The 26,477-nt window shown below is 33.0% G+C and overlaps 1 protein-coding gene across 2 annotated transcripts in view; it reads left to right on the top strand.

The window, feature by feature from the left end:
* Nucleotides 1–26,254, top strand: part of LOC132564296 (nuclear hormone receptor HR96-like) — a 71,067-nt gene extending 44,813 nt beyond the window's left edge. Inside the window, exons 2-4 of one of the 2 annotated variants that reach the window (XM_060228968.1) lie at nucleotides 15,032–15,245; nucleotides 24,337–24,503; nucleotides 25,059–26,254. In XM_060228968.1, coding sequence (XP_060084951.1) covers nucleotides 15,032–15,245; nucleotides 24,337–24,503; nucleotides 25,059–25,848 — 1,171 coding nt within the window. In that variant the 3' untranslated portion in view covers nucleotides 25,849–26,254. Of the gene's footprint in view, nucleotides 1–15,031; nucleotides 15,246–24,336; nucleotides 24,519–25,058 lie in introns of both variants that reach the window. The other variant, XM_060228967.1, reaches the window with a different exon arrangement.
* The last annotated feature ends 223 nt before the right edge of the window (nucleotides 26,255–26,477 follow it).

Below are 26,477 nucleotides of genomic sequence, written 5' to 3'. Positions count from 1 at the left end.
GTTGTTAACACAATAGCATAGATAACATCAGCATTGTTACCATGCATCAATATCTTTTAAACAATTACAGGAAGTTTATATTTGATGAACGGCTAGGATTTCCGTAAGGAGGAAATATACATGTAGAGTTCAATTCTGAAAGAATATGTTTAATAATGGTTTAAATATGTTCTCAGAAATATTTTTTTTTGTGATAAAATTTAAGTGATTTCATTACAAAACATTTAAGAATATTTTTTCTTTTTTTTTTGTCCTTTAAGGCTGTACGTGGAAGTTGTCCCTTCATTTCTTGTTCAGCTACCTATTCCCTGTTTTAGTCCTAAACCACTAGAAATGCCTTCTTTATATTCCCTTTTTTAACACCTTAACTTGCCCACCCCAAATTCACCCATCCCTTCCTTTCCCACCCCTACAATAATCCTTAAAATATTTTTTCAATAATTATCTCCCTTCCCATTTTAGGCCCAAATTTCTTATATAGAAGAATGTGTAAGGTTACCTATGGAAGTCATTCACAGATTGTTTTCATGCCTCCATACCATTAATGTGTCTTATGTGTACATCATAATGTAGAAAATATCCCAGAAGGCACTGCTCTTTATGGGCCAAGTCACTCGGTGCATTCCTTCCCAAGGTCCTGGTACAGTGAAAGATTGAACAGATTGTGACATATATTGTGTATATACCATTTTGAGCCGCAGGCAATCTGTCTCACAACCAAAAACACATGTATGACTTTATAGCAGAATTCAACCTTGTCTTTAAGACTTTTTTTCATTTCTGTTTCTTTGATCAGTTGAATGTTTTAACGCTTGATACATTGTTTTTTCCCTTGTTTCCTACTTCAGGCCTTTCTCCCTTGGAAACTATCCATTGTCTTGTCAGCAGAACATTGGCTTGTAAATATTTATAAACTTGTGTTGGATAAGTCATTGAGCATCATCCCATTAGGTTTTATTTCTACGAGACTTGAAATTGACGGAAGAGTAAAAAGTTTACTAAACCTTTCTGTAAAGACCACCCAAGAGGTGAAATTGATTCCCATTTATTTACAAGTGTTATTTATAAACAAAGTCTACTAAAATCATCTCTTCATTTGATATATCAAGCATCAGATCATTTATTTTCTCAATCTCAAACGTGCATTCATTACATGTTACATATTGTATTCATAACAAAATATTTAAAATTTTCATTCCTTTTTTTATCGCATTAAAAACTATGAAAAGGATAATGAGGCTGTTAAAACTTAGACACAGTAACAATTCATAAAAAACAAACCATAAATGTTTAAAATAAATCTAGACCATAAACTATGATACACTCAAACAAACACTGTTGTAAATTTCTCATAAAAGGGAGATCATTTGTTGCTAAGTCCCTAAGGTATCATGTCACTATTTTGAGATTTTTTTTTAAGCAGCTGATGATGTATGTTTTTGGTGCTAGTCACTTGTGTGTCTTTTGTACAATCTCCTTAATATCACAAATATGAAACCCGAGAAATTCACTCCAAATCAACCACAATTTAAATATTGTAGAGGAAGATGACAGATCTTTATCATATTTCAGCTGTGTCAGCAGTAACAGAGGGGGGCCTTACAAGTACATAACACAGGCGTTAATATCATGCTTGTTGGGAGGGGGGGGAAAAATCAATATTCTCTACTGGTCAATTTTCTGATGATGTATAAAAAAGGGCAATGAAAGATGTTATAAATGCAATGCCACTGGAAAGAAGAACGTTTCAATGGAAGCCACAAACGAGGAATGGTTGTCGTTGTCAACAGGTTTCTGTAATTTCCAGGTAAGTTAATAAGGGACGAAGAAGATCAGTTATCAAATGTTGAATATAATATTAGAACAATAGAATTAATACTGAGGTTTCTGAGTGCAATATAAATGTATTTATACCTGAACAGTACAAGGACTGTGGTAACTTTACCCACCGCAATATAACTGTTGTTTTGTGGCACACAGATATTGAATTCACGGCAGGCATATCAAAACGTATTGGATTTTTAAATGGAATATATGTAAACAGCTGATTAAGTAAAGGCTACTGGAAAATCCCTTTTTTGAGGATAAATTGAAACCGATTTCTGTATATTTGATATTAATTGTGTGCAATGAGGTGTGAGAATTACGAGCTGGCCCTCTAAATGGGTTTATTTGTCAAGGGGGTTGCAGAAGTGTCGGAAAGCATTAACGTATACCCCAGGCTACAAACAACAACATGATTCATATGGTATGTTTACTGGTGGAATGTGGCAGGGAATTGTGGGACAGGTCACCGAGTACATTCTCTCAACGCTCTTGAGGGATCACTCATGTGTGTCACTGTATGGTTCGATCTGGATCTTTTCAACGTCTCCCTCCACCCCTCTCCTCCTGAAAAACCCTTCCACTGTACTCAAAAAGACTTCACAGTCATTTTTTTTAAATGATGAAATGTCAAATGTCCAATTCATTATAGGTTTTCTCTGTGTAACTTAGGTATTGATTTAGGGTCAAAGTTATGTATTTAATCTTGAGTTCATTTGTAAAATACAAGTATGTATGAGTTAAAAATATACTGTTAATTTGGTAATATACTTAGCTATAATTAAATTCTGTTATACTTAGGAATATTAAGATATTTACTGTGTAACATGATTGAAGAATCTAAGTTAATGAAATCAGAAAACCAGGGAGGGGGAGAAGATCAGTTTTTTAACGGTAAGAAAACTGCATGATCATTTTGAATTTAAAAAAGAATCATCATTTTAACCATCAAAGACAAATATTTAATAAATTTGATAATTTCTTGCAATAGTTATATCTTGAGCAGTTGTTTCCTGAAATTTATTGCCATTTTTAAAGTCATTTTACACATTAATGGCCTTAATTGTGTAAGTGTTATAGCTTAGGGGATGAAAGTGCAATATTAACTTGTCAAAATTTACTGTTAGAGGTATAAAGTTGAGAGTTGTTTTTCTCCAGGGATATTTATATGACATTTGTTAAACATAAAACCAATCCAATCCCGTCTCAGTTCCCCCTGGAACGGCAGATTAACATCTCCCATCAAATTATCCTTTGTCAGGTGTAATTGGTCAGCGAATATTTCATCAAAGGTTTTTATAACAGGTAAAAAGACACCAGTTGATTGAAACGAATGAGGTCGACAATTATTTCTTATTCTAAAACCTTTAAACATTTTTGTTATGTTTTCATGAAAGACTCTTGAAATGGATCTTGGTGGAATATTTGTCTGTGTAATCTGTTTTATGAGACATTTTTGGCTTTGAGTAGGTTGGGTATTGGAGAGGCATTTGTAACATAGTGTCAGACAAAGTCCCAATGTGAATATAAAATTTTCATTGTCTACTTAAGCACTATAATTGTACTTCTAAAGTTTAAACTGTACTTAAAAATTTCATTTTGTTGTCTTAACAATTACAAAATTCTGACTGTTATCGGAAGTAGATCTGATTGCATGTTGTGTACGTAATTCAGCAAGTTAGTGGAGCTCTTTTGTGTTTTGCTCTTTTTACTGAATCATGTCAGAATATCTTACACATTGGACAAATACCAGGACTTGACATATCAAGTTAAAACATCAACTGTGACAGGAGAAAAATGCTCAAATTACATTGTTTCCCGTGTCAGGAGTGATTGAATTTTACAAAGCCGATTTAATCATCTTGATTTTATTTTTTCATCTGTCAATCAGCTTTTTCTTTCCCGTCCGAGTCAAATAACACTGGTTTTGATTATGATCAGAAGGTGGGTTTAAGCCTTGAACAAATAACCACTACAATAAATGGCCGTTAGGATAAAGAGTTTGACATCTTACTTGATAAATATATTTAAATTAGTCAACATACATTTTTTTCAAGTTTACACTTGTTCATGTACATGACAATAGCTGCAATGACATATGATAAACTACAGAGAGATATGATAATGCCAAAGACATACAGAGTTCTAGACAAATGATAACTTACTCCAAAGACATACAGAGTTCTAGACAAATGATAACTTACTCCAAAGACATACAGAGTTCTAGACAAATGATAACTTACTCCCAAGACATACAGAGTTCTAGACAAATGATAACTTACTCCAAAGACATACAGAGTTCTAGACAAATGATAACTTACTCCAAAGACATACAGAGTTCTAGACAAATGATAACTTACTCCAAAGACATACAGAGTTCTAGACAAATGATAACTTACTCCAAAGACATACAGAGTTCTAGACAAATGATAACTTACTCCAAAGACATACAGAGTTCTAGACAAATGATAACTTACTCCAAAGACATACAGAGTTCTAGACAAATGATAACTTACTCCAAAGACATACAGAGTTCTAGACAAATGATAACTTACTCCAAAGACATACAGAGTTCTAGACAAATGATAACTTACTCCAAAGACATACAGAGTTCTAGACAAATGATAACTTACTCCAAAGACATACAGAGTTCTAGACAAATGATAACTTACTCCAAAGACATACAGAGTTCTAGACAAATGATAACTTACTCCAAAGACATACAGAGTTCTAGACAAATGATAACTTACTCCAAAGACATACAGAGTTCTAGACAAATGATAACTTACTCCAAAGACATACAGAGTTCTAGACAAATGATAACTTACTCCAAAGACATACAGAGTTCTAGACAAATGATAACTTACTCCAAAGACATACAGAGTTCTAGACAAATGATAACTTCAAAGACATGTAATAATTTCATAGATGTAAAATTATTCAAAAGACATGATGACTATTAGAATTCTAGACATTTTAAAACTCAATAGACATATAATTACTCCAAGGACATGCAATAATTTCATAGATATGTTTATTTAAAAGACATGTGATGATTCCAAAGACATATCAAGTCAAAAGGCTTATCATGTAATAACTACAAAGATGGAGAGCCCCAAAGACATTTGATGACTCCAAAGATAAAAGATATTACCAAAACAATCATTTTCGGGACATGCAAGATACACATTAACTCCGAAGACATTCAGTAATTCTTAAGACATTATGCAATAACTGTAAAGACATTCAGTAATTCTTAAGACAATATGCAATAACTGTAAAGACATTCAGTAATTCTTAGGTTGATAAACACTAACTTCAAATACATTGATCAGTTATTCTTAAGGCAATATGCGATAACACCAAAGATATTCTGTTATTTTAAAGACATACATTAACTCCAAAGACTGAGCTGCAACATCAGAAAAATTGTTTGGGACTCCATCAAGAGATATGCCTGATAGCACGAGTAAAACACTGTGATTGTGATTATTGCATCTGCTACAATGTGAAATAAGCATTGGAGGATAATGAAAGTTGGCTCTAAGTCTTGTATGACATTTGGTGACTTGAAATAGGCTGCTTTGATTTCATTTTATAGTTATGATTGCATACCATTAAAACGGAAATCAAATATGTAAAGCAGGTGAGCTGGGAGGATCTGACAATGAATCTGTAGGGTTCTTAATGTGGAGAAATGGTGATTATCTCAATCTTCCCATCCAAACGCACTGATTCCCCTGATGAGACCTATAGTATAATTGTCACCTTTGCAAAAATCCCATCAATTGAAAATTATTGCTGCATGATGGGAAATCTTCATGCTGTTAAAAGGCAAATGAAAACATTTCTAAATGGAAAAAAAATTGCTTTATTTCTTCAGTCAGTGTAATGATAGTTACAACCTTTCCAGTTTCCCTGTAACTGTTTACTGATATATTAAGTTTCAATGTCTTTGTAAGTGACCAAAAAAGTTATATTTCTTAAAAAAAAAGAAAAAGAAATTTTAATTGATATAAGTGTCAGAAGAATATTTTCCAACTTTGTTGAAAATTTTACAAATATGTAAGCATGATAGTCATAGAAAAAAGCCTAGTTGAAAAAGAGCTTTAAACACTGAGAGATGTTTTTACATACAAGAACTAGAGGAAGCTGTGTTTGTTCATTAAGCCTGACGATGAAACTGGTAAAAACATTCATTAAAACGTCCGCCTATATATCCAAATGTTCGGCATATTGTCATGTGGCTGCTGCCAATCTAGAAACTAGAAGGCCCCCACTGGTTAGGCCAAGCCTGGTCGACCAATCAGGCCATACCTATTATTTTCTACATGTCATGTCTTCAGGCAAACATTTCAGAGATTTCTTGTTCTGTTTGAATATTCTTATTGCTTTCCATAGACAAACTACAAAAGTGCAGTTTATCATTCCATCTGATGTCTTCCTTGTGTTAGCATTTTCATTTGTTTATAAAACAATTTATTATTTTCATCCGGTCATTTCATCAATGAAAAAAAAATGTTGTGGGAAGAGAATTCTCATCATAGGAGGGTAATGTTTTGATGTATGTGCTTTAAATTGTGATTATAAATCTTCAGTATAAATGGGTAAATATATAATGGTTTTGTGGTCAATAGCAAAACCACAAACCTAAATATTATGGCTGCCTGACTGTGTTGTGCATAAATCATGGGAACCAGTTGTATATAGTTGGAATTGCCTTTAGCACAATGCTGAAGAGTAAACAAGAAAACTTATTAGATTCTGTTATAAGCAAACAGCAATTTTTTTATTTATTTTTTCGTCTGGCGGAAGGTTTCGGTACAGTTGGGACACAGTCAATATAAGTGCCTTGTGCATAGGGGCAACAAATTGGGCTGTATCTTTTGGCCAAGTTTCCATCTTAATATGTAAATTCATAAAACAGTTTTCTCTGGGGTAGAATTTCTCAGGAAGGCACACCATGATCAGTGTTGTGTGTCTATGGAAAAGAGCGCCACAAAAACATCTGTTTCCCAAGCTCAGGGTGTTGGCGTATAGCAAAACAGAATCTGTAAAAACACCCTTTCACTTGGCTCAGTAGGGAACCAGCATTGGAAAGGGATTCAAGTTGAAAGTCTTTGCAGATTTTATCCCTTGAAAGCAAATGAATCATCCTTTTGGTTTAACTAACTTTCATACCTCCACTAAGGCTTGCACCCAATGACCCCGGGATTAGGCTGTGTGGTGGAATTTTAATGCTTGTCGATTTACTGGCTGAAAGCCAACTGTATATTTATGTTATATGTAATGTATGCATTCTCCGTATATACACGCACAGATACGTAACTGCACAACCCTGATCCTGCGAAGATGTGTCCTTCGAACAATCACCGTTTCAAGTATTAAACCAATTAACAAATTATCTTATTTTTCTCAGAAATGATATCATATGCAACTGTAATTTTTGTTTTATCTCCTGATTGTGTACAATTTTTGTAGTTGAGTTATTTTGGTTATGTTTGTTTGTTAATCTTATTTGTCCTTTACCCCATCAATCTACCCCATCAATCTACCCAGATGTAACATTCATCCACCAATAATATCCCTTACTCTCTCTCTTTTGCTCGGGAAAAAAAGAAAAGAAAACACAATATTTTTAAGTGAATATTCAAAAACATTCCATTTATGATTTGCTGTGCCTATTTAAATCAAATATCTGTTGCTCATATTTGAAATATATGTATTATTCATGTCAAAAGTGGGTTGAAGAAAATGCACTTTTAAAAAAGGTTGGCTGTAGGGGACGGACATCTTTTGTTTAAATGATATAGATGGATGGATGAAAGTACTTTTACCTTGCCAAATATTTGTTCCTGTCATCGAATGGTGAGTTTGATGTCAAATGAAAAATTGCAAAACAGATATATTAGAAGAAAGAAGACAAATTAAAAATGATCAACTGACAGAACAAATATATATCAGGTATGTTTTACAGACATATAATGAAAGATCTTTTTGAAACAAAAGTCCACATGTCTCATCATAGGTGTAAAATTAATTTATCTTCATTAAATCAAATAACTAATTTGCAAATCTGCACCCAAAATGCTGTGATGGAGGTAATTTTGAATTCACGTGTACTTTTACATGGCCTCTTGAAGCAACTAGCTCTGTAAAAACCTACACTTGCGATCACGCCTAATGTCAAATTATCATATATAATGGCAGCAGTTAGAATCGACAGCGTCTCCGACAATGTTGTAGATCCTCACAGAGGATCAGACGTACTTTAAGCGATGATAAATGATTTCCATTTTCAGTGATAAATTTTCTTCTTTTTTTTTACCCACACAACTATATTTTCCTACATTTTGTATAGTGCAGCCATTCATTTTTGTTGAATGGGATTGACATCCTCATTTTTTGCTCAAATACATTAATCAAGTTCCAAAATGAAATAGATATATTCTTTTAGATAATGATTAGTGACCTTTTTTTTTTTAAATTAATAACTATACTGTTTGTGTGCTCAATGTTTTTTGTTTGATTGATTGATGCAAAAATAATTAAAAGTGCAGTTATAAGTTCAAATATGATAATTTTAAGAAGTTTTGGAAATTTTTCAAGAAATCACAGGGGGGTATATTTACATGAATGTATTCATTGTGATAAAGCATTAGATGCTTGGTAATTTTCACAATTAAAATCTTCTTAAATAACCGGAGCCATTTGCATGAAAAAGTCATTCAGTTCATATAGATGACATTTAAGTACCATGAAGAATTCTTCAATAATAAAATTCAAATTGTGAGCCGGATTTACGTAACTGTAGAAGACACTGATAAGAAGACTGATACGAATTTTAAATTTCTATACATAATATTTCCAATTGTGTAATTCCGGTAAATTGAGCTTTTACAGTATATGACTGGTAGATTTTGACTTCGATTGAAACTAGCTTGAACAGTAATGGTATTATAGATGTATATTTCAATGTGTGTTTTCACCCATACATCCGGTTTGGAGTTCACATTTAACCTCAACATGACACATGTTATGTACCTTATTATATGTAGGCAAATGATTGTAGGGTGCTCTGAAACAATTCTAGGTCATGAGATATATACCTATTGTTCCTGTGTTTAACACAATGGAACCTGTTTAAGCTAGGTCAGGTGCCCTTTTCTAGGACATTTTGCTGCACTTGGACTCCAGTTGGGAGATAGGTCACCAGAGAGCTGGCGTCTGGTGCATTCCATTGCTAAACAGGAAATGCTTAGAATTATGATAAAAACACTTTCTCAAATTATATCAAATTACAAAAATTAAATGTATTGTGTAGTTTGATATGCCTCAAAACTTGTTAGATAATTTATAAAACTTCAAAATCTTTTAAATTTGAATATATATATATATTTTTTTTTTCTTTCTTCTTTTTTTATAAATTGATTTGTTTTACAAATTAAAACAATAGAAAAAAGTTTGATCTAGTTTACCAAGGTCATTACACAGGATTTAGACATTGGTTGGTTTAAATCATGATGTCAATATTATGCATGTTCAATTTTAGACATTCTTTGGTATTCAAAAGGGTTTATGTTTGTAATTTTGTAGAAATTATGGGTTTTATCATTATTGAAGTGAGATGAAATGAGATAAAAGTCTATGTTAAAATGCTGTCATCTCTGACTAGAACTCGACACTTATTTGAGATGTTTTTCACCTAACATACGATTCTGAGTGCTTTCATAATTCATTGGGAAGCTTGTTGAAAATCAATCTATTACTTTTTTTCATGTTCAATCAGCCAAGAATCCATATTTGTCTCCAACAATAGCAACTCCAAAAAACATCATGATGAAAATCTATCATGACAGCTATTTTTGTGGTTTGCGATCTGGTAGATATTTGTAAGTTTATCATAAACTCATTGTATGAATTGTTTGTAATACAAATAATAACAAACATAATGATCCTTTTTTAAAAAAAAACTTTTTGAAAAGAAATTTCTTAAGCTAACAACCCATAAAGCACTTTGGCCTGGAAAATGTGTTAACTGGGGCAGTATAGAATTTATAAATAATTGATTTACGTTGACGAAAGTTGAAACTATAATGACACGCTATGTAATGTTGATTTTTTTTTTTCGTTTTTTGTCTCATTATTGTGTAAAATAGTCTCACTGTTTATGTTGATCTTGATCTTTGGTTAATTTTTACCTGCTTACAATAGTGACCATCAAGAGAAAATCACCCAAACAAGGACTTAAAAACAGCTTGCCTCAGCAACCTCTTTCACTGGCTTGTTTGTTTTCTGTTTATAAATCATCAACCATATTTTTTCTTATTTAACTATTGTGTATTATACTTTAATGAAAATGCAAACATTGATTTGTCAATTATGTTTTAGCCAATTTTTAAAATTTTTGTTTTTTAAGCAAAACACAGGTAAAGTATATTAGTAGCAAACATATTGTAGTCATTGTTGAGTTTTGTGTCAGCTATCATTTCTTTCCTGAAGATGGTGTGTTTCCCATCCTTTATAGTACATTATAAGAAGAAGCACAAAACTATGACAGAAGACACCGAAACACAGTTCAACCTAAGGGTCATTCAAGGTAGAAGTGTATTGTGGGAAGGAAATCAGGTGGAAAATTAGGGAGGGTCACATGTATAGCAATGTAGTATCCTTACGTTAATCTGTTTTTATCTGCGCCTTTCTCGACCCGCGGAAACCCTCACCACACCTGGGGTAATCATGGACTTCTTATAGACTGCCAGCTCCCCACGACAACAACAAAGAATTTGTAAATTGTCGTTGGTCTTTGTCTGCAATAAGGAGGCATTTATTGGCTCAGTTTTCATTGTATAGCTAATAATTAGCTGTGTGATCTAAATTTGACAAGGATTTTCTTTGAAAAAGGCACCCATTTAGCCCTTCAAGACATCTAAAAATATTTTATCAAAATAATTCAGGTTTTTTTTGTGTGTGATTTGGTGTGCAATTATTTATGTTTTGAAACAGATTTACAGATAAATATTGCACTGAAAAAAATACAATTAAAATCATTCATATATATCACGAAATCAGCCTTTAGAAATTGTTTTATTTCTAGCATTTTTTTTATGAGTTGAAAGATTTCTTAGATTTTTACACATAATTTCTAAAAGTGAAATAATATGAAAATTTACATATTTTGTTAGATTTCATGTCCAGCTGGAATATAAACAAAGCTTATGACACACAAAGGGGAAAAAAAGTACTTCATTGAACCAGCTGACTGGCATAATTAGAACAGGATGGCTCATAATCACCAGATATTCAAATTTGAAGGACTGGTGGATCGTGGGATAGAAAGTGTATGGAGACCCAGATCATATGGGATATCCTCTGAAATCAGGCTTTGCACCAAATGACCTGCTTGGTTCACTGATCAGAGGGGTGTGTAGTTATAAGTCAAATTGGGGAAGTTTGAACAATTGCCAGTTTTGATGGATACATTGAGAGACAAACATTAGTGGCAAGAAATCCTCTCCCCACCCCCATTCCACCCTTATTCCCCCACAACACCCCTCTAATCATTTTATTATTAACAGAGAGTGTATTTATGTATATAAACTGGGGTTTTTTTTTTTTTTTTTAATATCTGGTAATTTTTTTACGTAAATACACTGTTGGCAAAAAGCCATATAAAACAAAAGTTGGTTGAAGTAAATAGCAGTGATGTAACAGGCAAATGACCCCGGGCTTATTAGCTAGCATTAGGAACCGTGGCTGTCTGATCAGGCATATAAGGTATTAAAGACAGCTGGAGGCTGCAGATCGGTGATAGAGTGGGTCAAAGTGGGCTTAGTGATAGATCCCGTAAAACAACAGGTGGATGAGGTCAATACACAGCTAAATAGTCGTGTTTAAATCACATTCAAAACCCCGCAGTACAATTGTTTCTGTCACAGAATTTACTGAAATTCAGGTTGGCTTGTTTGGAAATTCTTAATCAAGACTGCAGTCTACGTTTCATATATGTAGGTAGATGGAAGAATATACAAAATACACACAAGTTAACAACATCTCAATAAAAACAGAGTTTAAATTGCATTTTACAGAAATGCAAAAAGGTATGAAAGCACGGAAACTGTCTTTTCAGGGACTAAAAAATAATCTTTCTAGAAATTTTTTGTTTGTTTGTTTGGTTTTTTTTTTTTTGAGAAAATGAATTTGAATATGCATAAATATCAAATTTACAGATCTTATTTGTTAGAAGAATTACTTAAAAAGCTGCACAGTAGAATGTTAGGGTCAACAAAGGTCAATGGAAGATGTTTCTTCATTGGGATATAAAAAAATGCCATTGAATTATAAACAGAACGGAAGTAAATGTAAAAATGTTGGCCATAGAGTAAGGAAGTGACAGGTTTTGTAATAACTTAGATACAGAGACATTCATTCATGATTTAGGATGCCATTGTGAAAGCAAAAGTAAATAATTCTATGGTAAATAGGGTGTCATATGAATAGGAAAGCAGGAGGCTAGCATTAAGGTCCAACAATGGATGTATGATATGTTCCATTATAGCTTTGTAGATATTTCTAAAGTAACATTTTCATAAATATTGATATGTCATGATCATAAACATGGTTTAAGATATTTCTCATGAGTTATTTAAACAAAAAAATCAACTAAAAAATCAATAATATAAATTTTGTATTTTTTTTTTCAATTTTAAGCTCAAAAGATATGTTGACATATTAATGTGTAATGTCAATGTGTGTGTATATATGTATACTGCTGTGGCACAAAATCCATTTTAGAATTGAAATTAAAATGATTCAATATTAAATTGTCACACAGGTAGCACTGGGTTTTCAGGGTAGTGACCATGAAGTATTGAATTCTAAAATTTTGATTGATGATGGAAGAAATATCATGAATGTGGTCGATAGATAATTGAAATTTATTGTGACAAATACACAAGAATTTATGTGTAAAGACCTTCAGTATATTTCCCACTGATCACAACATAATAAGCTCTATCATTATTGTGATGTATTTTTCTTTTTGTATTATTTGATATTTATACCATCCATCTAAAAGGCAAAAATGGTCACAGGCCTGCCCTTGGTAAATATGTGTCACAATTGAGGAGACACTTAATGACAAGCCAGAGTAGAGACATCAGTCTAAAGACCACCAGAGGTGACCAAGTGCAGAGGCCAGGGTTCATGTAAGGAGATAGCCAGAGGTCATCAGAGGTCAATAGAGGCCAGTTTGTGGCCAGTTTATGTTGGATACCTTATACACTTGTGTTGGAAACTCTATCTGTGTGATCTGCTTGCCTGTGATTTAGCCATTACACACCTATAGGAGGGCTTCAGGTCTCCTAATTACAAAACAGGCCAGATCATTGATCTGTGTTTAACCTCCAGTTCCAACCCTATCCATGTCTCCTTTTGTATAACTTCAGACTCCGAAGGAGTAATAACACTGGCTTGTCTACTATGTATCAAAGTGTTAAGTCTTTTATCATAAGTTTCTGTAATCAATGATAGCAAACGTTGTCTTGATAAACAGAATAATTAGGATTGAAAATAATAACCTTTTTAATTGATTGTGGACATCGGAGGAAGTGTATAGAAACTGGAATTTTAATGTGTGTCAATTGTTTCTGATAAGTATTTATAAGATACATTTGTTATTGGTTTTATCACCTTCTGAACAGTCAGACAGGGTATTTTAAAGTGGGGTCTAGTAGATGGTGACTACCCCACTGAGCAACATCCAGAAGGCCTGTTGCATGCCATCTATAGTAATTCAGACAACCTCTCTTGCCCAAGGACACAACCACTTCAGCAAAGAACAATCTGTTTCTCAAACTGCCATGGATAGGAAACCTCAAACCTTCCACCTCAGATTTTCACCTGAGGTTACAATGCTGTAACTCACAGGCTATTGCGGCCGTATTTTTTATAAGAAAAAATAATGTACCATATTTATCTATCAATTATCCAAGGAGGCTGACAAATTTCGTCTTCATCTAAATCGAGCATGTGGCTTGTTACAGGACAATGAAATAGTATTTGTTGATTATTGTAAGAGTTTGTAATGGAACAAGTGTGTGGACTTCTTGGTAAAGAAATGGGATGGTTTTTAGGTATTTTCTTAGTTTTGTGATATTTTGTACTTTAGTTCCAATTGAATTTCAAATGTAATAAATATTTATATGGTAACATTGATTGATTGAGTTTTTCAGTAAATTTTTTTTTTTTATGTTAATGATGTGGAAATTAATAAAGAATAAAATTACTTGCTTGATATAAAAACAAGACTCTTGTGATTTCAAGTATTTTTGGTTGAAAAATCCAATTTAGATAGCACAAGAATTAGTATTCTGTGATGACACATTGATGAATCTTTAATGGCGTCTTCTAATTAGCAGCTATTTATAACTTTAAGCTTCCTCTTAAGATTGGATCAGCCAATCGCTATCAAGCTCACGTTGATCGTATAATAGACTCTAAAAAGGCCTCGTTTTTATGAATTATGATAAGTTTAAACCAAGTTGTAAAATTAATCATTTAAGATTTCACTCTCCAAAATTTTAACATAAAGGTGACATCCAATTACATACACTGGTTAAATTGTCAAAACTTGATAATTAGAGGTACATTTATAATGTAATAACAATTTTGTCCCTAACCTTGAATTCTGATTATTCCTAAAGCATGATTCAAAATATTCAATGAATCATCAACTTTGTATTCATATTTTCAAAATAATTTATATCAGAAGTATGTATGAGATATTAGTGGGAAAAATGACATTTCATCAATTAAACTAACAATTATTCACAAAAATTATGTCAACTGTCTTTTAAAATGATAATTAGATTCTCATATTTTAGTAGGAGCTATTTTCCATTTCTGTATATTTTTCAGGATTCTATAAAGCTGAATCAAAGCTGTCCAACTCATATAGTTCAATGTAATGTACTGTACATTACCAAAAGCAATGATTTTCACTTTGATTTTAAGCTTGAGAGTTGTTTGATTATTACTAAAACCAAGATTTTATCCAAGATATTGCTGAATATTTTAAAAAGTTTGCACTTCAACATATGAATGACACTTGCTATTTTTTTTTCAGAGACCTCATTATTTGTAATAATTTGAAGAGTCACTTATATGTCTAGTTATTCAAAACAAAATTTTCTTTCTGTCTTTTCAGTTTTGAAGACTCAAACAGTAACAGTATGCCGTCGATGTCAAATCCATACCGGCCGATGGATGTCCGGGTGGCAGAGGATGTCCACAAGGCACGGAAGAACAAAGAGGATAAATACTGTGGAGTGTGTGGCGATCGCGCCCTTGGCTACAACTTTGATGCCATTTCTTGTGAATCTTGTAAAGCCTTCTTCCGAAGAAATGCTCCAAAGGGTTTGGTATGTACTCAAAATTGATTTGTGTTTGAATTCTGATTTTCTTTCTATGAGTTTACAAGTCACCAAGAATTCATGCTTATTTGGACATACTGATTTTGGAAAAGATGTTAAAAACCTTACTTTTCATTCAGGGGTACTGACATGATGATTTAGAAAAGAGAATAATGGCTTGACAGTCACATGTCATTAATGATATAAAAATTCATTCACTGCCTCATATAGTATTACTGCTAATGCCATTTCAATTATTAAATAGCGACTAGCAAGTTGAAACATTTGTTAGCAGTGTCATTAGTCTACTTCACAGTAACTGTGTCAGTATAACAAGGTGTAGGTGGGGATTAAAGGTGACAGTATAACAAGGTTTTACTGTATAATGGTGACAGTATAACAATGTTTTACTGTATAATGGTGACAGTATAACAATTTTTTACTGTATAAAGGTGACAGTATCACAAGGTTTTACTGTATAATGGTGACAGTATAACAATGTGTTACTGTATAATGGTGACAGTATAACAATGTGTTACTGTGTAATGGTGACAGTATAACAAAGTTTTACTGTATAATAGTGGCAGTATAACAGGGTTTTACTGTATAATGGTTGCAGTATAACAAGGTTTTACTGTGCAATGGTGACAGTATATAAAGGTTTTACTGTGTAATGGTTGCAGTATAACAAGGTTTTACTGTATAATGGTGACAGTATAAAAAAGTTTTGTTAAACATTGGTATATGAATCACATCTTCACGTGTCAACATACAGGATCAAATTGTGTCCGGTGATATAAATCTTCTGATACCAGTTCTGTACTTAACAATAGAACTGTGAATATCAGGTCTCTGGTTAGAAAGATGTTTAGAATAACATTAACTCTGATGAGAATGGCCTTTCTAGTATGATACTCTTACAAACAGCTAACTGAAATATTTTCAAAACATGTTTTGAATTAATCATGCTGAAAATTAGCATTTGAAATAGACATCTGAATATTGTTTGAACTTGTCTGATATCTTTGTAACACCTGACCATGATCTGATAAAAGACAGTTATACCGTAAATGTCAACATCCAAAATATACATCTATCTTTGACACCACGATATACAGGTTTTGATTTATTGTCATTGATTTCATCTAACAAGCATTTTTATTGATCAGCACTTTGGAAAGAACTGAAACCTGACGAATGAAATTACATTGTGAAATTGATCTGTTATGGATGTGTTCCTTCAGGATTTACAACTTGAAATTGATCAAATTGGTTTGGATTCTACACAAAAGCCAGTGAAATGGACAAAGATCATATGAAATAGCATTTCATTGTGAAACTACTGTTATCAATCTCGGAAATATAACCCCTCTCAAATTATTATTTCACACACTAGCCCAACAATGAAAAATTGTTATTAACAAATAATGAAAATGACACCCTACGATGGCGTGTGGAAATTAACATCACCACCAAAGAATAAGAAAATATCTCTATCATTGAAAAGAGTTGATTTGATGTCGAAAAGGGGTTATCAAGTGCAAAATATAAATGGAGATATGTATGCTTGCCCCAATGTAATGCCTACCTATAAAAAAATGCCCTATGTCGGGGAAAATGGTTCTCCCCTTCTAGATCATGCAGGTTCTTATGACATTTCCAGATCAAAGATATTTTTTTACAGTGCAATATAAAACTATATATTACACTACCATGGCCGTATCATTAATCAGAGCCGATATACAGATAACGTAAGTTTTTTATCCCTCTCAGTAAATATGTAGTAAAGTCTACCACTGATAGCATGGTACTGAAGTTTCATAATTGTCTCTTTGAACTGTCTTCCATTGAGAACATGGGTTAACCAGGCAGTCACCAATGTAAAGTCTACCCTATTCCTTAGAGATGTTACTCTAAAGGCTCTCTTAATCAACTAATAGATCATTTGTTTTCAATTAATCACTCTCATGTTGTTGTTTTTTTTAAACACATTTATACAGTGGTGAAAATGAAACGAGTCATTTAGGAGATCGAGGATTTTTTTTGTCTTAAATAGGGCAGGGCGTCTGTAGTAATGACAAATAAAGGTCTGACGTCATGTGTCGTGTGAGATTGATAGTCTAGATATTGCATGCTATGTTACAATTAGAAACAAAGCTTGCGTTTGATTCGTCAGTGGTTTGATGAAACAGACTGAGGTAATAGACGCCTTTTGTACAACTCCGGCTTTCTCCCAAACACCTGACACCGTCAAGTGAAAACAGAGAAGCAAAACACACCACAAAATCCGTGTCAGGAATCGCCAAAATCTCTACAGTGTCACTTGCCAAACTTGAAACATGATCTCTTTCTTTTTAAAGCTTAACTTTATATTCACGCATGAAATATTGCTGTATGCAAACACTGGAACTCTTTATTTGTTTCTTTTTTTCTGATGTCAATTTTTTTTTTTAATTTTATGTCTTTCGTATTTGTTGATTTTTTTTCTGCCAATATTTTATGGTAGAAATAAATGGGTCAGAGATTTGTCATTGAAATTTCCACTATACAATTGATATTTCTAATAAATACAGTCTTGTTCGACAGGATATTCTTTCTTGTTTTCCATGTTAAGATCAAGTTTTTGTTAGGCTGATATTGAAATTTTTTTGGCCTTGATTTGAAGGAGGCCTAGTGTAAGTATTGGGATATCTCTGTGTACTGTACTCAGTCACCCCGAGCACTTTAAACCCAGCAATTGTCCTGCCCAGATAGTGTCCCTGAAGGATGGTATACAACTGCAGGAAATTTGACCTCAATTTAATATAGTCTAAATCTTAGGCCACAGGTATTTTAGCCAAGTGTATACAGATACGGTGCTCTCATTGTCTTGATAAAGAATCATCTCCCTCCCCCCAACCCTTTTTTGCCCCCTCCCACCACCTCTACCTGAACCCTCCAATTAGGTAACACAACCATTATTTCCAAGGAGACGTTGGGAGAAAAATTGCCCGTGGAAAATGATTATAACTTTAAAGCCTGAAAGCATTTATGTTCGAAGGCAAGTCCACTATCATTGTAATCATAAGTAATTTTCGGATAAGTTTACCTAGGTGAATTCTGGCTATTTGTCACTAAGGTTTCACTCTTCAAAGAAAATCTACCTATATGTGTGTTGCCCCTGGTGAAGACTAACCATGGCTGTGATGTTCCAAGACTTCAAATTATACCTCTAGATTTGAAATATTGCCAAGATTACCATTCTAACAAAGTTTAAAAACCTAGGATTAAAGAATATGGTTTCATTTGAACCCATTCTTTGGTTCAAGTGTTGGATTTTATCTTTTATTTTGAGAAAATGATTCTCTCTTATTTTAAATTGTAGAATTCCAGAGTGTGTAAACGTGGGCAACAATTTTTTTTTTTTTAAAATACCCCTGATAATTTTTTTCCTTTTTTGTAAGTTTCTTGAACTAAATTTCTATCTGTTGCAGTAAATTGACTTTCATGAAGTAATAGTCTCTTGTATTACTCTAATTCTTGAAACATCATCCCCATTGTCACTACTTTGAATATACAAATTAAGGAGACTCTTGCAAAAACATTACTCTGATGAAAAATATTTTGGTAATTTTTAAATGTGAAACATCTAAATAAATGTTTTTTATTTGTTTGTTTAGTTATAATTTAAAGATTAAAGTATCAAACATCATTCAAGCCATCGTTAAAATGTATAGTATTTACCAGCAATATGATATTGTTTATACTCATATTAGCGAAGATAGTAAAGTAAGCAAACAATAATTGTTTCTGAATTTGATATCTGACGTCCAGTCAACAAAAAAGAAAAACAAACAAAATTGATTACACTGCACAGGTAATTTATCATTCATATGCAGGTGTCTTACACAGAAATGTAAATTTGTCTATAGTTTGTCATAGTTTTGTACCCTACTGTTTAAAGCTGTTGACTCTACCATCATAAGATAACTACCTGTTACAAGATACAGGTAAGCGCTGTGGACAAAATTATAAAATTATATGGTAATAAGATGAATTATTTTTAAGTTAGAGGGTGACAGCTATAAGGAAAAGATCGCAGAAGTTTATGTTCACATTTTTTCTCCGTTACCTGTGTGCCGGTTTTCCCGATCCATCTTATGGCATATTTTATATATGCGTGTGTTCCTTCGACACATTGCATAATCTATCTCCTTATACACGCAGACCACAGTGATCGATAAGGTCTTGTTTTAATACCTCGAAGTCGTCATAAGTCACAAAATTATTACATATTCCACGACTACCTATACATTCACAGAAGGTCATTGACTTTTTCTCTTTTTTTTTTAAGATGTATATTTGGTTTGAAATATTCACCAGTAAATGTATCAAATAAAACAATACTTTGATAGAATATATAAATTCATTCCTCGGTGATGCAGGAAGTCGATATCCTTTTGTCGTGATAAACTTGTACAACACATCTGTTGATATGTGGTTAGAGAGAGCCCAACCCACTAGATGTTGCTTTTCTACCACAAATATGTCCTGAGTTGTTAGTATCACATCCACAAACATTAACCTTATTGGCTTTCAGTAATTTCTTCAGTTTTTGAAACTCCATTTTTCTTTTGACTTGTCGTTTTGAAACCAAAAAGATTATAAATAGCCTTTTTACTGTGTTTTTTGTTTATCTTTTTTCCTGTGATAATGTTTGAAAAAAAAAAGGTTGTGCAAGAGAGGGGCATTAATCGAGGCCACTGGTGGAAACAGGCGGTTATGTAGGTCATACTATAGCCCTTAGTTATAGTCCAATGTCAGATCTACCTGATGGGGTCATTGGGTGCAGGCTAACACAGGAAATCAGATATGACACCAAACACCAGAGTCAGCCCAGAGGGTTCACCTGATAACAACAGTTAAAACATTTGTTTATTATTTCATTTCTGATTATTGTGAAAACAACGTTTTCAAAAGGCCACCCATACCAATTTTGTATTAAATAGTAAATCCTGAAGGATTATATTGAAAGTATTTTCTTAGAGAAAAGCAGAATTTAATTTCAGTCAAGACAGTATAGTTTGTTTTCCCTTAAGACACTATGCAGGGTAGTTTTTTCTTTAGTGCTGTAAAAATTGTTTCTTATAAATAATGTGGATATGATGCTGCGAAAAATGAAGTTCAACATGCAGTTCTGCAAAAATAGCATTACTCTTTCTTTCTTTCTTTCTGCCTGTCTTTCTTTCTTCTTTCTTTCTGCATGTCTTTCTTTTAAATATTCCAAAAGAATGGATTACTGTCTGCTGCAGTGGGTCCTTTAATGTTTAAACAGGTGTTCAAATTCATACTGCAGACAAGAAATTTATGATAATAGCAAAACATTTATGATGGTTAGTAGTTCTTATGTTGTTAAAAAATGTGACAAATATCATGTAACATCTGTTAAAGAGATAATAACTTATAAGGTCATGGTTTATGTTAGGCTTTATACAGCAGTTCTCAGAAATTGTATGCTTTTTGTATCCCAATGTACAATATGTTACTTCTCAAATGTAATTTTTGTGTGTGTGTGTGTATGTGTCACTTTGAAGAATTAAAATGTGTCTGACTTCAAAGAAACATAACGGAGTAGGAACAGTTTTCCTATTTGAGCCATGTCTATTTAGAATTTTTTAAAGAGGGAGATCTGTTAGAGAAATGTGATTTAAAAAGAGCAGTTTGTAGCTGTGCATTAAAAAGAAATTAGTTGATATGGTTAAAACAGTATGGTCAAGAAATCTTTAGATTTGCTGCCTGACTTTGTGTCCCTGATCCACTATCCTCCTTCTTGGATGTTTTATAATGTAATCTACACCACCAAAGTTGTGCATGACCTTTTCGGCATTGAAAGCAAATTTGAAAATGATATCGAATATATTAAGTGTGGATTTCATTTAGCCTTGATGCCATTTTGTATTAGTGTCAATATTTTTCACCCGTCAGCATTCAATGCACAACCTGTTGCAACCTACTAGTGTCTTGACAGATCAATGTACACCTAACGTGATGCTGTCATCTCTCCCGCTAATGTGGCATGATAAGAATAAACTCCGGGAAACCATACTTCATCTGCAGATGTAGAGCTTTCTATTTCAATCAGGTTTTAATGAAAACAATTTTACACATTTTCTCATAAAAATAAAGTTTATATTCAGTTTAGGTCAAAGGTTTATGAAATGCAATAAGTCTTTTAAATTTATACATACATGAGAAACTGCAGTAATACATTAAACAGCCTATGACATGATTAATCCATTTAATGATTAATGAGTTAATGTAAGTAAGAAAAATCAATTAAAATATATGATACAATTTGTCAAGGGACTTATCTAGAAGCATTTGATCAATTTCAATTACAAATCAATTAGATTGTCTGTATGCATGTGTACTGTTGTACACGACCTTAAAACCTCAACTTAAGTATCCTGTGTTAAAAGCCACCCAAAATGGATATGTGGATTCAGTTTTCTGATTTATTACAAGGTTATAATGCCTGTGTTTAATTATCATTTGATATATAAAATGTGCTTTTCTAGCGTTAGAGTTTTGACATTAATACTTTCTGAATAAAGACACCTCTTATTGGCCTAAAATATGGAGACAGGGCCAAGGCAGTGTCATGTTTAAAGTTTTACGTTACAAGATTTAGTGTCTTCAAGTACATTCAAAAAGCAGTTGAAACCTTAGGACTGTAAACCAACCTGTTTGAAATTACAAAAAAAAAAGAAATTTTTAAATTACATAATATTTATTGAAATGGAAGGTCTTGATAATAGAGGAGAGATTCTGAAATGTTAAATTTGAGGTGCTCTCTCAGAGGTACGAGCAGGTCTTAACCAGGCTGTACTGGTCCACACAGCCTATGTAATTCTTTTTTTTTTTTTTTTTTTAAAGGAGTCTGGCTTTTTTTAGGTTTAAGTTATACACACTTAAGTAATATTTATGGTTAAACTTTATGTTAAAAAATATGTATTTTTTTATATCAGAATTTGATTTGTATGTGTTGCAAACAGGTTTTTAGATAGTGTTTCCACCCTCTAAAGATTAGACAACCACATAGTGTGGTGCACAGTTAGTTCAGCCTGTGATTAAAGCTGTTTATGTGAAACTCAATACATAAAATCTGTAATAAAAACAGTGATGAAGAGATTTGTACTGTTAGAGTGCAGGAGACGAAAGTTGAAAATAAGAGAGAGAAAAATGGTGAAAATGCATTACTTTTACATAATTATAATGCATGTCACTTCATTTGGGTGAAAAAGAAAAATATTACTTGTCAGGAAGTTTAAATTCACTTCAGATTTTAAAAAATGTAGATTACAATGTTCTATGTCTTAAACTATGAATCTCTTGTAGTTCTTGAAAATAATTCCTTTTGTTATTGGACTCTTGAAAAGACATTAATGACAAAAAGTGGTGGGGAAAAAATTCAACCTTAGAGCTGTTCTTCACCAACTAAATTATTTTCATTCTTTGTTAAAGAGTTCTGAGTATTGGAGCAAAATTACTTGACGTTGACTTGGAAAAGGGGAAATGTTGCATGTCTAACTTAGGAAAAGGTTTTATGAAGATGTTTAGTAAACTTTGAATGGAGACGATTGTGTAATATGTGAATCGTCAGCCATGGATATATATGTAGTATCAGCCTCGCTATAACCAGCCAGGTATATCTCTTCACAGGTGAAATAGGACTGTCTCATCAATCATTTACTCTTCCTTTCCCCCAGCGATTCTTATCACCTTCGGCTGATTGCCTGTAGGTCTCATGTACTGATGCAAGTGAAAATGAATAGAAAACCACATGTCTCCTGTAATAAGTTACATACAAAATACTACATGGAAAACATACTTCAATAGGGCTGATGTTTGTTTCATTTTTTTGCATCGTTGGTACATTCTCTGGTAAATTCGATGTAGTAGAAAAATTAATAAATTTCACAAGTTTTTATTCTGTTTAAATATGTGTGTAGTAGTGTATGTTATATATTGATCTTGGTAACATGAATGATTGTGTGATCGTTATCCATGACGCAGTGTAATGTTATCGAGTAAATTGTAGCAAGATGTCAACAAGATATCAACATCTTACCTGGTTTCAATATCACTCAAGTAGAGGACGAACCAATTATATATTTTGGATGTAAAGAAAAATCGAAGCGGCCATGTTTTCTATACAATTTTGTAGTGATGGTTTGTTAAACACTAAAAAGATAGGTCTCTTATTCTCAAGTAACAATCTACAACTTCTAATTATCTTTAAACACGAGTTTCTCATATGTCACCATTTAATATAGTTGATTGTGCTTTTAAAAAATGGTACAAAAATAGATTTAGACTTTGGTAAAATGAATAGATACTTACGAGAAAATAAACCCTGACTGCAATTTTAAAACCACGTACAGTGAATTTAATGACTATGATTTGAGAAACTCAAAAAAGATTCATCCAGGTATATCAAGGTTCTAGATTTTAAATATTTAAATACTATCATGGTGATTGTAAAGGGACGAGAGTTATTTTAGAAATCTTGCCTTTGTGATAACATTGTGTTTGATATCAGTGTAAATTCGAGCAGAGTTATTGCTATTTGAATAGTACTAGTATTTTTTAAGCCTTCTGACCCAAACAAACCTTTTTCTGATTACCTGTGTAATTTGGAAACCTGTACAAAGCAGAAAATCTAATTATTGTGTTATTCAATGTTAATGTAAAATTGTGCTGATAGAAAAGAAACATTTGTTATATGAACAATGTTTAAGGGTCCTGTTATGTAACCCCAAAACCTGTTACTCAATGTAACCCAGACACCAGTTTTATTCACTGTGTAACTTAGAAACCTATTTTGATCACTCTGTATAACCCAGAAACCTGTTTTTTCAGGGCCAAATAAATTTCATTTAATTTGAAACCTGTTGGGTCCATTTTTATTTTCTTCCTAATTTTTGTCTACAGAACTGGTATCTTGAGTTATTTGATTGATATGAGAATCAGGAGGCCATCAGAAATTTTAAATATTCCTATTTTGATCAATTAGCAATAGATAGGAACATTTTTATGCTTATTATTTGATATGTTTCAGGAATATTTCAAATGTCCATACGAAGAGAAGTGCAAAATGGATGTGTCCAATCGCCGTTTCTGTAAGCGATGTCGACTGAGGAAGTGTTTTGAAATTGGCATGAGGAAAGAATACATTTTGACAGAGGAAGAGAAAAGTCGTAAAAAGCAGAGGATAGAAGAGAATAGGTACACGAAAGGACAGTGAGTTTTAAAGACAGCTACCCCTGCACCCAACATTGGAGTCAATGATTAAAATCTTTAGACATTCCAATTATTTCATTTACATATTTACATGTTTTCGTTAAAAGAGATTAAAAAAAAAACCTTCAAATCCAGAAATTTGTTGGGCAAGGGGAGATAACTTGTGAAGAAAAACTCATTGTTTCTTTTTATTCATTGACAACATATACATGGGTTAAGTTTAAAGTTTGGATATTGATTTACATTACAGTATGAAATAGTTTTGTTTTAAATCATATATTCAATATTGAAATAATTGTCCTCGTCTATGAATTTGTAAGATTTATGAGAAATGAAAGCATAGAAATGAAAATTTTGAATGTTGATTTTGATTAGGATGAAGACTTGTCAAATCAACATTCTTTTCAAGTGTTTGACATGATTGTTTCCTATGATTTTTTTGATATACATATATTTTTGTTTTACGTTGTCAATACAATATCTAGATATAATTACCTTATAATAATCAGTACTGTCAAAGAAATATTCTTTGTTTTGCAGAAAAGTACGAGAATGTGATCGTAAAAATCAGATCAGTGATGTCAGTACATCTAATAGCTACACAGGGAAGGTTCGCGTTCTTGAACCTGACGAGGATTACCTCATCAACGAAGTTGTCAACGCTTATCGCCAGTCCTTGGAGGTCAGCATCGACTCGGAAATCCCACGAGATAATGCTTCGTTCTTGGACTTGGTCAATATAGCAGAGTTGAGTGTGCGAAGGGTTATTGATATGGCGAAGAAAATTAAATCTTTCAAATCTCTTTCTCAGACGGATCAGATCAGCTTGCTAAAAGGAGGCAGTATAGAATTGCTTATTATCCGCTCCGTCATCACATTTGATAAAGAAAAACAACATTTTCTGGATCCCTTTGATAATGAGAGCAATGCCATGTCCCTTGATCAGCTCAAGATGGGAGAAGGAGGTGGCTTATTCGAGGAGCACATGAAATTTACAAAATCGTTAGCAATAGATTTGAAGGCAGATGAAACCATGCTTATTCTCTTATTGGTTATCTCCCTTTTCTCACCAGACCGCACAAATGTTACGGACAAAGCTTATATCTGTCAGGAACAAGACAAATATGCCTTGCTTCTTTTACGTTACATGGAGTCTAGGTACCCCTCTAGTCTTGTGCGTTCTCTCTATCCCAAACTTCTGATGAAACTGACGGACATTCGCAACCTGAACGAAGAGCACTCACATGTTTTGCTCAAGGTTAATCCCGAGGGTATCCAGCCTTTGATGAAGGAGGTCCTGGACCTAAATGTGAAGAATGAAGTAGCGTAATGTGGGGAAAAAAACCCAGTAGAAAGGGTCGTGTGATATTTGACAGTATCCAGCCTGGGGTATACTGCCGGTGAATATACGTCTGTATGGTTTGATCCATCGTCATGACACCACTTGAAAACTGACAAAGTTTGGCGATATTCACAGTTCAACTATGTGCCACAATATTCTGCCTTTTAAGCCAAGTGGGCATGCATTGTCTTGCAATTTGTGGTTTGACTGGCATGCCAGAATCGGGTCAAGCTTCATAGTTTGGTGATGGGCTGCAGCAGGGCAAGGGCAAGGTCAAGGTGATGTTCAGGCCCACTTTGATAACTATGTATATTATCGTGAAACTTTTGTCTCGATATCAAATAGACACCCTTCGTCCATACGGTAATACGTGTAAAGTCATTTTAGTGTTTTATGAAAGTAACATTTCAAAACAACATATAAACAACAGAACACGAAAGACAAACAAAAAAGACATTGTCCAGTTCACTACATTATTACTTGATATAAATATATCTCAGGATGAAAAACCGCAAAATGGACTACATGGACTTGTTGAAAATTGATGTACATTTTGCCAAATATTGATCAAGGTCGTATCGGTTTATCAAGATGTGATTGGTCAATGTGAAGTCTTT

The sequence above is a fragment of the Ylistrum balloti genome, unplaced genomic scaffold (assembly GCF_031769215.1).
Source record: "Ylistrum balloti isolate Yb309-2 unplaced genomic scaffold, AGI_CSIRO_Ybal_v1 Utg372148, whole genome shotgun sequence".
In the NCBI taxonomy this organism is placed as follows: Eukaryota; Metazoa; Mollusca; class Bivalvia; order Pectinida; family Pectinidae; genus Ylistrum; species Ylistrum balloti.
Note: the sequence above shows the minus strand (reverse complement) of the source record. Positions and strands in the feature narration are given on the sequence as shown.